This window comes from Rattus norvegicus, chromosome 1, assembly GCF_021556685.1.
Source record: "Rattus norvegicus strain SHRSP/BbbUtx chromosome 1, alternate assembly SHRSP_T2T, whole genome shotgun sequence".
Taxonomy (NCBI): domain Eukaryota; kingdom Metazoa; phylum Chordata; class Mammalia; order Rodentia; family Muridae; genus Rattus; species Rattus norvegicus.
Window position 1 is genome coordinate 199,736,609 of NC_141534.1, and position 13,004 is coordinate 199,749,612.

The following is a 13,004-nucleotide window of genomic DNA, read 5'->3' on the forward strand; positions in this document are numbered from 1 at the left end:
GTGACACATGCCACCAGCATTGCCTGTGTAACCCTGCACTCGTTGCTCAAAGATGTCAATATTCCCCACCCCTATCTTTCTGTGGAGAGCCTGCAGGTATGGAACAACATGGGCAAGGTGACAGAAGTACTGCATGAAGACTTTGGCTGGCCACCCTCCAGGCAGGCTGGTGGGTTCCTTAGCACCCACATTCCCACTATTCTTTATGTTTGGGGTCTCCCCTTAACCTTGGTTTTCTTTTCCAGGTTTTTAGTTACCTCTGGCCAGCCACAGTCCAAAAGTATTAAAGGGAAAATTCCAGAGCTAAATAATTCACACGTTTTTAAGTGCATGTGGCTCTAAGAATAATGAAATGTCATCATGCCAGCCTGCTCTGTCCCATCGCGTTGTGACTCAGACCTTCGCATACACCCTGCCCCTCATTGCCCACATGCTATCTGCTCAACGGCTGCTTAGAAGCCTTGAGGACTGTCACAGTCCCTCCAAGTGCTTATGCTCAGGTGATCCCTGTTACTTAGCACCGACTCCAAAGCACAAGAATAGTGATGCTGGCCATATGAATATGACTAAAAATGTCCATAAAGTGCCTTACTTAAGAAAATAAATTCTCAACATAAGGGAAGAAAAAAGGCATTTGCTGACATTGCTAAGATCTAGGAAGGAATCTCTTCTTGGTGAAACACTGAAGAAGGAAAAAGAAAATGCCTACTAATTGTGCTCCTGAGTATAAAACTTCATAAATGGTAGGTCTGGTATAGATTAAAAAACCCCTTAACCTCTCTGTATTCTCTGTGGCTTGGGTACCACCCACTGGGGGGTTAGCCTTGGAACAGACTCCCCGATAAGGATAGACCCCTGTCTTTTTAATTTTTCTAACCTCTGGTAAGCCTTTTTTTTTTTTGCAATTTTAAACTCCTTGGCAATTTCATACATGCATAGAAAGCATTTAGATCATATCCACCCCCAACTCCCCTCCTCCGAGATGCATACTTAGAAGGGCCATGTTCTAGCCTGGCTTCTGACTTATTTTATCTGCCTTTGTACAAGACTCTTCTGTCTCTCAGCTCTAGTTTTCCATCTTTAAAAATAAAGCTGCAGTGAAATTTTAGACATGGAAATCAATTTTAAAAAAAAGAATAGCATTCAGAAATAGACCAACACTTAGATGGTCCGTGGTTCCACAAAGGTGCTAAGCCAATCCAGTGAGGCATGGTCAGTCTTCTTCAAATGGTGCTAAGGCAGCTGCATATCCATGCAACCAAATCAGCAAGCCTTGACCCAGCCTCTCCCGAATACTAACTTCTCTTGAAACTCTCACAGACACAAATGGAAAGCTAAAGATCTAAACTTTGCAGAAGAAAACACTGGAGGAGACCTCTACAACTTTGGGGCATGCAAAACATGCCTTTGCAAAAAAATAAATGATCCTTAGGTGATGGACTGGATTTCATCAAAGTGGGAAAAGCCCGCTCCTGAAACATCATTAAGGAAATCAAAAGGGCAAGGGCAAAATGGGGCATTTGCAATTCCCATGACTGGCAAAGGAATCGCATCCATAATATATAGGAGAGATATCCTCACAGCAACAGACAGAAGAAACAAGCATCACCAAAGACAGGTATGCAAATGGCCAGTGGCATACAGGAAGGTCGGTATCAAGAGCCATCGGACGAATGGAAATTAAAGCTGCAGTGAGCTACCACCCAAACACACACCTCTGGGACAACTCAGTCAAGAGTGTGGGATGATTATAAGTCACACATTGTGCTTGGGGATATGAACTGATATGGTATTTGCATGCATGTGGCTGGGGGTGCACGTGTGGTTGTGGTGCATGTGTGGCTAGAGGTACACACAGGGCTGTGGGTGCACAGAAGGCTGCAATACACATGTAGTTGGGGTACACATGTGACTGTGGGGTGTACATGTGGCTAGAGGTACATACATGGCTGTGGTACACATGTAGTTGGGGTACACATGTGGCTGTGGGGTACACATGTGGCTGTGGGTGCACATGTGGTTGTGGGTGCACGCATGGCTGTGGTGCACATGTAGTTCAGGTACACATGTGGGGTTCACATGTGGCTGGGGTGCACATGTGTCTGGGGTTACCTGTGTGGTTAGGAGTGCACATGTAGCCAGGGTACACGTGTGGCTGGGAATGCACATGTGGTGGGGAATTCGTATGTGATTGTTAAAACCAAAAGCTAGAAATAGCCCAAACATTCAACAGCTAAGTAAACACTTGTGATGGAGTCTCTCTCTCCCTCCCTCCCTCCCTCCCTCCCTCCCTCCCTCCCTCCCTCCCTCCCTCCCTCCTTCCCCCCCCTCTATTTACATGAAAATAGTGGTCGTGTGTATTTGGGGTGATAGACATCTTAGAGGCACATGCAATATTTGGAGACTCAGTACTGTTAACAGCATTGTTGCTTGTGTGGTGTGGGACATCTGCCCAAGCCCATCCAATCACAATTAGGATGGCTCTGTCCATCCAATCACAGTTAGGATGGCTCTGTCCATCCAATCACAGTTAGGATGGCTCTGTCCATCCAATCACAGTTAGGATGGCTCTGTCCATCCAATCACAGTTAGGATGGCTCTGTCCATCCAATCACAGTTAGGATGGCTTTTATCACTCATAGACGCATTTCTACTGAACAGATCATCCCATGAGGGAAGCTGCCTGTCTCAAAAATTTCTTTCAGCTCCAGAAATCTTGACAAATTCTCAGAATTAGCTTCTCTCATAAAAAAAAAATACTAAAAATTTCCCCCGAATATGGAATCCTTCATGCTAACAATTCTTCCTTTGGGGTAGGGATGGGGATGGGGTGAGGAAGTGGGGTTGGAGTGGAGAGGGCATCTGTAGCCTTGTATAGGCCATGGGGCTGTTAGCAGCCTATAATACCAATGGATTCCTCCAGATAATTTTTTTGAAAGTAAAATACTTCAAAATTCAAAGAGAACCAAATCATGTTAAAATATACTTGCTAAAACATTCTTGAAGGCTGCAGTAGAGTGATAGTTGCAGTAAATGACAAGATCCAGGGACAATATAAACACTGTCATGACCTTAAGCTACATTTCAAATATCTGCAGGAGTAGCAAGATGACACAGAACAGCTGTGGTTTCCACTGATATTAAGGTCGAGCTGAGCTAATATCCTGATAGTATAACTGAGGGTAATGCCAAATCTCTGTCAAAGGTGAGTGAAATGAAGATGTGACCTTCCATCTGACCTCACAGACTGAGCTAAGTCTCTGGAATCCTGTTAGAAACACATTCATTAACTGTGTCACTTGCCCTGCACACCTCATGTGAAGTACTAAGGCAGGCTTCTCCAACTTCACCCTGATACTGGCCCCTCACCCACTTGAAGGTGGTGAATAAAGGTAAAGCTTGGAGCTGGAGGTCGCCATAGCGGACAAGAGGGTGCCAAGAGCCAGTCCTTCTGGAAAAATGAACCCTCCAATACATGTGCACGAGGACAGGAGGATCCACTTGGAAAAGTCTTCAGGACCAATGGAGTTTCTTTCCCTTCTAGACATCTCTATAGATGGGGTTCACAGAATGGTGTTTTCTGGGTTCCTAAGACTGGAGGGCTAGGTCTACGGTTGAGAGAGACAGGAGTAGGTGTGTTGGCAGAGTTGGTCTGGGCATGAACTTGTCCTGACTGGGCAGCCCCAGGCTCAGGCTGGGCACAACAAGGTAGACTCTCCCATTTCCAGTATCACAACCCTGAGCATGTGAGCATGTTGCATGGGGATGGCAGTGTAGGAAGCCAGCCTCTAAAGTCCCCATGAGTGGCCCCATCAGGCAAATGGTCAAAACAACAGTGAGTTGCCACTGTACACCATTGAAACAGCTAATAGAAGCATATGGAACAACAGGAAACCTCTAGTATGGGATGCACACTTATTCATATTTTAGAAAGTTCAGGTGGGGGGGTGGAGATGAGGAGAGGGAGAGAGAGAAGGAGAGGGAGAGGGAGAGGGAGAGGGAGAGAGAGAAGGAGAGGGAGAGGGAGAGGGAGAGGGAGAGGGAGAGGGAGAGGGAGAGGGAGAGGGAGAGGGAGAGGGAGAGGGAGAGAGGTTGACACTGGTTCGAGAGAAGCCTTACTGCCAGAGTCCCTGGTTGCTTGTCTGAGTGCTTTGCTCTTTGGCCTGCCAAAATCCACTAGGGAAGGAGACACAGAGGGTGGCTATAGGATAGAGTTGTGCTGAGGAGAAGTTATAGAAGGGAGAAGGGGCTGTCGCCCAGAAGAGTGGCTCTTCTTCCATCAGACCAGCTCAGTGGTGGCCGTCCATGAAACCTGAGGTTTTAACAGTAGCAGCAGAGCTTCCCATCCACCCCCAAGCTAGGACATCAGATACCCTTCTTTTTTCCGTCCCATTTGCTCTTTTCTCTTCTCATGTAGCCCAGGCTAGCCTTAAACTGGATGTGTAGCCAAGTATGACCATAAACTTAAAATCCTCCTGTTTCTACCTCTTGGATTACATGTCATACACACACACACACACACACACACACACACACACACACACACACACACACACACACACACACACGTAGAGAGAGAGAGAGCTTATGCAGTACTAGGGGTCAAACCCAAGACTTATTACTTGCTAAGCAAGTACTGTACCATTTAAACCATATCCCCAGACTCAAACTTACTTTAATAGGCAGAAAAATGTGGCCCAGACAAAATAATGGGCTCTGGACATTAACTCAAGCTGGTAGATGGTGGGACCGTATACCAGCTCTGTGGAGAGCAGTTCCCGTACTGACCTTACTCAGTGTTTATGTTCTGAGTGCAATGGCTGCCAGTGTTGGGTAGGTCTATATATGTTTGTGAATGGCACTGGTGAGGAGTGAGGTGTGAGCCGCTGCCTGTGGGGGAGGTCTGGGAGTGCCATCTGGGCTGATGAAGGATGTGGGATCAGACAGTGAGAGCCACCTAGACAGCGCATTCAAACAGGGTCTCTTCACACTTCTCTATGCCTTTAAGATCAGTGTTGGGGCCCAGCATCTGCATGGCGGATAAACAACTTAAGAGACCAGTTCTCATATATGTCTCAGGAAGAGGTTGGATAGGGACCTCAGGCACATCCCTGGACTCTAATTTGTGATTGAATGGGAAAGGGACAATCAGAAATCAGGCAGAATATTTGCTTTGCAGAGATTATAAATCTACCTTCCACTCTTTTTGTTGGTTCCATCTGGAAAGGGGGATGGGAAATGGGAGCTGGGGAGGGGAGAAGAGTCTTAACTGAGCTGGGGTCAAGTCAAAGGTAACCTACAAATTGCCACAAGCCAGGGGCAGGGGTGGGAGGTAGGGGTGTGAGAGTTTGGGGTTATGAGAGAACTTCCTATTTCCCTCTGAGTGTCTGCACCATTGATGCCCAGGTGGCCAAAGCTCAGTGCTGGGCTCCCAGATTAATGACCTCAGGCCTCAACCAACACATAAGCTGGGTGTGGTGTTCTCCCGAATCACTCTGCTCTCTGACTCAGTCATGCTGGACTCTGCTCTCAACATTCGCAGAGATCGTTATGCCTGTACCTTTCAACCCCTCCTACTCCTCACCTTGGTATTGACCTTCCAGAAAAAAAGAGGATATAGTTATTGGGGGAAGAGGCTTGCCCTGTGAGGGGCTACTTCACTCCAGGAAGAGTCATTCTGAGAGTCTTGGAGAGTGGGGGGGGCATGACTCATGGCTGACTGACAGTTGGCATCCATCGTTGTCTGATATACCTTGGAACACAGTCTGGTCCTTATCTGTTTCCCCATTATTGTATCCTGTTGTTTTCCTTCTGCACCGTCCTATGCAGAGGCTCCTGTATTTACCTGTATCCACGGTTCTCAACCTGTGTGGGTCATGACTCCTTTTGGAGGCAGCATATCAGATGTCCTGCATATCAGATATTTTCATGAAGATTCATAACACTGATAAAATTATAGTTATGAAATAGCAACAAAACAATTTTATGGTTGGGGGGGTCAGTGGAACAAGGGAAACTGTATTACAGGATTGCAGCATGAGGAAGGTTGAGAACCACTACCACTGACTTACATTCTTACATGCACCTTCTTCTGTGTTCTCTCCCACCCCCATAATCCTCCCCAGGTCCTAAGTACCCGGCACAGTACTCAGCAGGTACTCTCAGCAAATTCCTCTTAATAACAACACCATGGGAACGGCACTTTGATCATAGATTTTCCTGTCAGTTCTCAAGTTCCTGTAGACGTTAGGCATCACGGAGAATGCTGTTTTCCGAGTCAAAATATTCATTATGATCCACGCTGTTTGCAATTTGCTCAGTCTGAGTCACTACCCTGTAGTAATGTGTGTCGGGAGGAAGTCAGTCCTCTCCCGGGAGTGCCATGGTGTGGTGACTGAGGTCAGGGCCCTGATGTACCCTCGGTGACCTTGGTGGTCTCTGCTGATCCCAAACAAGAAGCTTTCCAGGACTGTTAGAACAGCTGGGCTCACCAGCCTGCATGACATCAAGATGGGTGGAAGACGCTGCAGGACTCCAGAGAGATAATCCCCCAGGGTGGGCTGCATCAAATGGTTAGGAAGGCTAGGTACCCTTCAGGCACACAGCGACAGAAACAAGCCAGAGATCTCCCTGTTTGACATTACCCCCGTTTATCCCATTAAAACCAAATAGCTGTGCGGTGCTGAAGTTTGTTCCTGGACTCATTAGGTGCCTCCTCGTAATTATGGGTTTGAAAGCAAACTCAAGGCAAAGCCTCTCAGGGAAATTAAGCTCAAAGAGCAAGAGAACAAGAAAATGCGTAGGAGCTGGATAATTGCACGCCCGTGTCTCTAGCAGTGGGCCTGGGCACGCAGAGCAGCATATGGGATCTGGGGTGAAGGGAAGAACTAAATGAAGCTTGGCTCAGACAAATGGTGAGCAAACGAAGACAGGGTGACGTCTGTGGACAATCCTCTAGCTGGTTATTCGTTTGGCCACTTTATCTAATAATTGGCTTCATTTCTCCCCCAGTCCCTGACAGCACTCACCTGCGTTCCCCTCCTCTTTGTGGGAAAGAAATGTTTGCAACTGCTACCTGGGATGTAGGTCAGTGGACACCAACCAGTAGACAGCTTCGCCCCAGCCCCCAGCCCCGTCTTCCCACAAGCTTCATAGATTGATCAAGCCATCTGCAAACCTGTCCTAGACACATGGGGCTCTTAATGTGACATTGTTCTTTGGAATGAGAAGGATGTTTAATGAAGACTGGAGGTGGGGTGCATAATAGGGACTTCCTAAACATGTCTTGCAGCCCTATCACATATGCCAGGGCAGAGGACTTTGCAGGTATAATTAAGTTAATCAACTAAAGATAGGTGTGTGTCCTGTATGGTGTAATTATCACAAGAATTCTTGAAGGCGGAATTGGGTGGGTGGGTAGTATGGCTCAGCTGGTAGAGCTGCAAGCCAGGACCCTACATGATAGAAAGGAGAGAATCAACTCCCACAAGACACCCTCTGACCTCCATTTATGGACGTGTATGTGTGTGTCACAAAAACAATGAAATAAAGGTATTTTAAAAAGAAGGACAGACAGAGGAGGATAGTCCAGAAGAGAGATGACAACATGAGTTAGTCAGAAGGGACCTGATGGTGCTGACTGCTGGCTTTGCCATAGAGGAGGGCAAGAAGCCAAGGACATAAGCAGTTTGTATAAGTTGCTAAGGGCAGTGAGTGGACCACACCCTCTGAGGCACCTAAGGAATACAACCTCAGCATGGCTGAGGTAAAATGGAAGGTTCAGAACTGGGGTTCTTATGAGAGATAAAATAACTAGGGTAAGAGAGTGGCCCTGGAGTCACCAGGTCACACAGAAATTACTAGTGTACTCCAGTGCTAAGATATCCCAGGAGAGTGACATACACTGTTCTGTGTCCTAGTCGGGGTGAGAGAAGAAGACACAGATTCACTGGGCTGAACACACACTGTAAGCTGGCACCACCTCATTGGGTGCAAATTATCAATGGGGCTCAAAACTTGCAAGGTTTCTGCCCAGGCTGCACTGCACCAAATCATAATCAGAACCCAAGCAAAATGGTGTGGGCCACACAAGGAGCCCATGCCTGTCTTGTTCATCATGGTAAATGTTTGGGAATTCTAGGGGACTTCTGGAACACACAGTGGTACAGCTGGGCAATCAAAGGCCATGAAGCATTTTAAAGGGCCAGGTAGGGGTCTGATTGCCTAATAAGAATTATTTTCTAGAGTTTATGGACAGTTTTTTTTTAAACAAAATAAAAAGTGTGGGCATGGGGGCTGGAGAGATGGGTAAAGTGCTTGCTGTGAAAGAATAAGGACTGAGTTCTACTTGCCTGTAAAAAGCTAGGCATGGTGGTGTATGTTTATGATCTCAGTGCTGGGGATGGAGACAGGCAGATTCTGGGGTAAACTGGTCAGCCAGCCTAGTCCAATTGCTGAGTCCCCGCTTCCTCCTCCTTCCCTTCCTCCCTTCCTCCCTCTCCCCTTCCTCCTCATCCTTAACCTCCTCCTTTAAAATATCACTTTATTCTAATTATCTTACCAATCAAACACCTCACGGCTAGTTTAATGAGAGCCCTCACACACTTGTTCATTTCTGAACTCTGGCCATCTTAGCAGACTTCTCTGAAGTGGGAAGAAACATTCCAAAGCCGTGGGTCTTTGTTTAGAGTTCTATACTCTCCCTACCAATTGTATTTTTATGCAATTAGCTACCACAAAAGGAAATAAATATGAACTAGAAAAAGGATAGCTTTATATCCCCTTGCATGACTCATGACTCCTCCTGTTTGCATTCAGTCCTTCTTAATCAACTGATATTAATTACCCTGTCTTGGTCCTTTCGAGACACTAATGCCTTTCTCCATGTGTACATGAATACACTGTAGGCTAAGATCCAAAGATGAAGGAGAACGTACAACTTTTTTTCCCGAGTTTGGGTTGTCTTGCTTAATGTTATACTTTCCAAGTCCATCTATCTGTTGTCATTCAAATTTCTGGTTCAATATTTCTTTATGGCTGAATAATATTCCATTTTATATATGGAGCACATTTTCATTATCAGTCATCTATTGATAGATATCTTGATTGATTCCATTCCTGCACTATTTTAAATACAGCAGCACACGACCATGGACGAGCAAATATCTACATGGATATGGGGTTCTATGAGTATGTGCCCACGAGATTATCTGGAGACCCTCCCTTATAAAGTGCTTGGCATAAGGAGACAGAGCCATTAGGGATGAGTAGACCACAAGGGTGGATTTCTTGTGGGTGGTGTTAGCATCTTTGTAAAAGATATATTACAGAGAGCTCCCTTTCCTCTTCCAACAGCTGAGGACACAGGAGATGGCCACTGATGAACCAGAAAGTAGCCTTCAACAGATACAATATCTGCCAACAAAGCCTCGGACTTCTCAGGCCCCAGTCTGAGAAGAGTTTCTGTGCTTTCCAGGTGACAGAAGTACAAATGGTCATCCTAGCGGCTTACCTATCTCCGGGGACACATTGGAAGCACCCTGACACACTCATTGTGCATCTTGATGGTTCCTGCCTATGGCTTGTTTTCTTTCACTTGAAACACGGGTTACTTATTGCAGGTGTCATCTAGGTTCCAGGAAGTCCACTGTCCATCACAGAAGTGTATATACTATACTCAGAACAATGATTATGCTTCAGAGAGAGGCCACTTCACTCATTTGAGCATTCATGAAAATCATTTACACACTATTGGTTGGGCATGAGGGCCCAGAGAGATGCTTGGCAGTTAAGAACACGTGTGCTATTTGCAAAGGACTTGTGTTTGGTCCTCAGTACCCACATTGCACGACTCAAAATCATGTATAGCTCCAGTTTCAAGGGATTTGACACCATTTCTGACACCTCTGACACTGGATACATACAGAGCACATACATACCTTGAGCAGCACTGAGATTGACCTGTGAATGCTGGTAACACTGGCCTAGCAAAGTTGACACACAAACTATCATGCACAGTAAACGATGCAAATGACTGCTGTTCTGCTCAAGTTGGACAAGTGGGCAGGCTGTTGTGTCTGATGAAATACAGTTAGTAAGCAACCATAAAACATGAATCCTACCCTGTGGGGATTTGAACATGCTTGGTCTGTGGGAAGTAGCACTTTTAGGAGGGGTGGCCTTGTTGGAGTAGATGTGACCTTGTTGGAGCTGAGAGTCAGGTGTGATGTCCTATTCTCAAGCCCCACTCAGCGTGAATGGAAATCCCCTCCTGACTGCCTTTGGATCAAGATGTAGAACTCTCAGCTCCTTCCTCAGTACCATGCCTGCCTGCACGCTGCCGTGCCTCCTACTATAATGATAATAGACTGAATCTCTGAAAGTGTACACCAGCCCTTTATAAAGAATTGCTTTGGTCGTGGTGTCTCTTCACAACAATGAAACCCTAAGACACACACCCTGAACTCAAATAAAAAAAAATGCTGGGTGTGGGGACATGTGTTCCTGATTCCAGTGCTAGGGAGGCAGACACAAGCAGATTCTTGGGGCTCAGTGGCAGGCTAGTGAATGAGTGGGCAGTGCCTACAGAACAGCTGATATTAATGTGCATGTGTGCGTGCACGCACGTACGCATGCGCATGCACACACACACACACACACACACACACACAATTGAACTTGGGAGACCTCCTTGCTCCTCAGTAAGTCAGGAAGAAGCAGGGGAGGTACAGTAGCCTCAGTTCTCAGATCTTTCAGCTCCCTAGGAATTCACCCCATTTGGCCTATAAATAGCTTCCGAAGAAGTGTCGTATTATTTATCTAACAGTTGTAGTCTCAGAGTGACTTTCTCCACAACATGTTAGCAAGCAGGCACCTTTTCCATGTCAAACAGCCAAGGAGCTCATAAAGTGCTCCCTCCCACACTCGGTTCTTAGGGTGTATTTAAACAGAACTAAATTGGTCCAGGCTGCTAGGGTACCCTCTACCTTAGCAGCTGAAACAGATGTTTCTCCAGGGCCACACCTCAGTCAGCACAATCAGTCCAAGGGAAAGGCTGCTGAGTCAACTCTGAAAGATGCTCTTCTTTCCAACTGACTACAGAGGCCTGACTGCCTGCTGTGAAATGTCCGCTGCAGATCAGGACTGAGGGGCTGGAGAGGGGAAGAAGTATCTTGGGAGTGGGCTTCCTAGCCCAGTTCCCCATAGCTCTGAATTGTTACCCAGCTTTTAAAAGTTATAGATTCATGGTGACCCGTGTCTAAAGAGAGTGGGCTTGTGGCTCCACCTGGGATATGGTCCCAGCTACTGAACTAAAGTGGTTAGACTATGCGACATGGGAAATTGACTAACCATGGGCAGCCTAGGGCTCCTTCCCCTTATTCTGACAGCTGATGGGTGGACCTAATTCACCTGCTTCATCCTGTTTTGTTTTAAGTGGGAAGTGGCTCACTGGATATGGGCTGGCCTTGAACTTACAACCCTCCTGCTGTGGCGCCTATGAGTGTTGGGATAACAAACCTGCATCACACAAGTCTAGCTATGTCTACTCCTTCATTTGTATACTCTCATCCCACTGTCAAGATCAAAGCCATGGGTCCTGCTGAAAAAAAAAGCGGGGGAGGTTTGTACTTTTTGAGAGGAAAGACCAGGGTTCTCCTAGGGGACACTACAACGATAGTGAATTAATTTGGATGCTCCTTTGTCTCCATCGACTTCTGAAAGTTAACATTCCTGCCATAGTTAACATAGGTGATGCTTCAAAGCAGTATCAGCAGCACTGTGACAGTCACCACTAGTAATCAGGTATTTGGGAATCAGGTTGCAGTTGCAGAATTCTAAATATAGCGTCTCTGTTCATTGCCGGCTCGAAAGACGTTGCTGTGAGTCAGCTGCTAGAGTTTGCATTTAATGCACTGATAATGAGGCCTATTCATGACTGGATCATGTATTTCGTTTCTTAACATGTTTTCACTGTTATCAAGACATTTTGAAGTAATAGATTTCCTTCACAATCTTACTCCCCTCCTCTTCTGTGGGGAAGTAAGTGATGCTGAGGAATCCATGACAGAGAAGAGATTCTGAACCTCTGCACTGCATCAATGCTTTGCAAATTGTGGGAATGATCCAGGTAGCCTTGGGGGTCACAAAATCAATTGAACAGATTGTGAGTGCTTTAAGGAAAAACGAGTACAATGGGAAACAGAGCAGCCTGTCTGCTGTGCTGCATGTACATTAAACTTGTAGGGCTGTGTGATCTGTGAACATTGGTTCTTGGGTGTGGGGGAGAGGACCCATTTCTCAGGGTGTTTCTTTTGAGATGGTTAGAGTCACAGTCCTGGGTATCCAAGGAATAGAAACCCTGTCTGTATTTGTCTTTTCTCTCTAATATGTGAGCAGTGTTTGAAGTTAATAAGCGACCATCAAATATACCTGTATAATAGAGAAAAGAAAAGCAGAGGGCAAGGATCATCCAAGTGATACATACCCCCACTGAAGATGATTATAAAGGTATGCAGAAAGCTCAGGTGAGTGCTCATCCAAGGCTCCAGAATGTACCTGATGGAATTTAAAAAACCAGTTGACCTTGCAGAAGTTCTCGGTCTAATGAATAAATAATGAGTAAGATGTTAAGCACAGATTTTCTGGGCGCATGATCCTTTCACAGACCCTGGGGAAAATTAGAAGACAAACTCAACGTGATCTTTGCCATGGGGAGCTCACTAGACTCGGTAGAAGTACCAAGCTGATGCAGGATAGAGTGTGTCACAAGTCACCAAGGTGTACACAGTGGTCACTGGTCACAGGGAAGCTTCCCTGACCTGGTAAATCAGGATGAACACTTCGAGAAATCCCTGCTGTGATGGAAGCTCCTCCCATCTCACCTGCTCCTAGCATCTGGATGCATGACCTCATCTTTTTCTATATTGTAAGCCTGCCTGGCTCTCCAGACATCTAAAGTATCTAGACTCACCTGGGAGTTTTCTATTTGGTTAATTCATCATTTT

General features: G+C 46.1%; 1 protein-coding gene across 3 annotated transcripts in view; it reads left to right on the forward strand.

Annotated features, from left to right (window-relative positions):
• Gpr26 (G protein-coupled receptor 26) overlaps window positions 1-12,635 on the forward strand; it is a 39,773-nt gene extending 27,138 nt beyond the window's left edge. For 2 of the 3 annotated variants that reach the window (XM_087610120.1, XM_087610074.1), the window contains one exon: window positions 9,355-12,635. In XM_087610120.1, the coding sequence (XP_087466246.1) occupies window positions 9,355-9,380 (26 nt within the window). In that variant the 3' untranslated portion in view covers window positions 9,381-12,635. Of the gene's footprint in view, window positions 1-9,137; window positions 9,267-9,354 lie in introns of all 3 variants that reach the window. The other variant, XM_087610062.1, reaches the window with a different exon arrangement.
• Window positions 12,636-13,004: the final 369 nt, after the last annotated feature.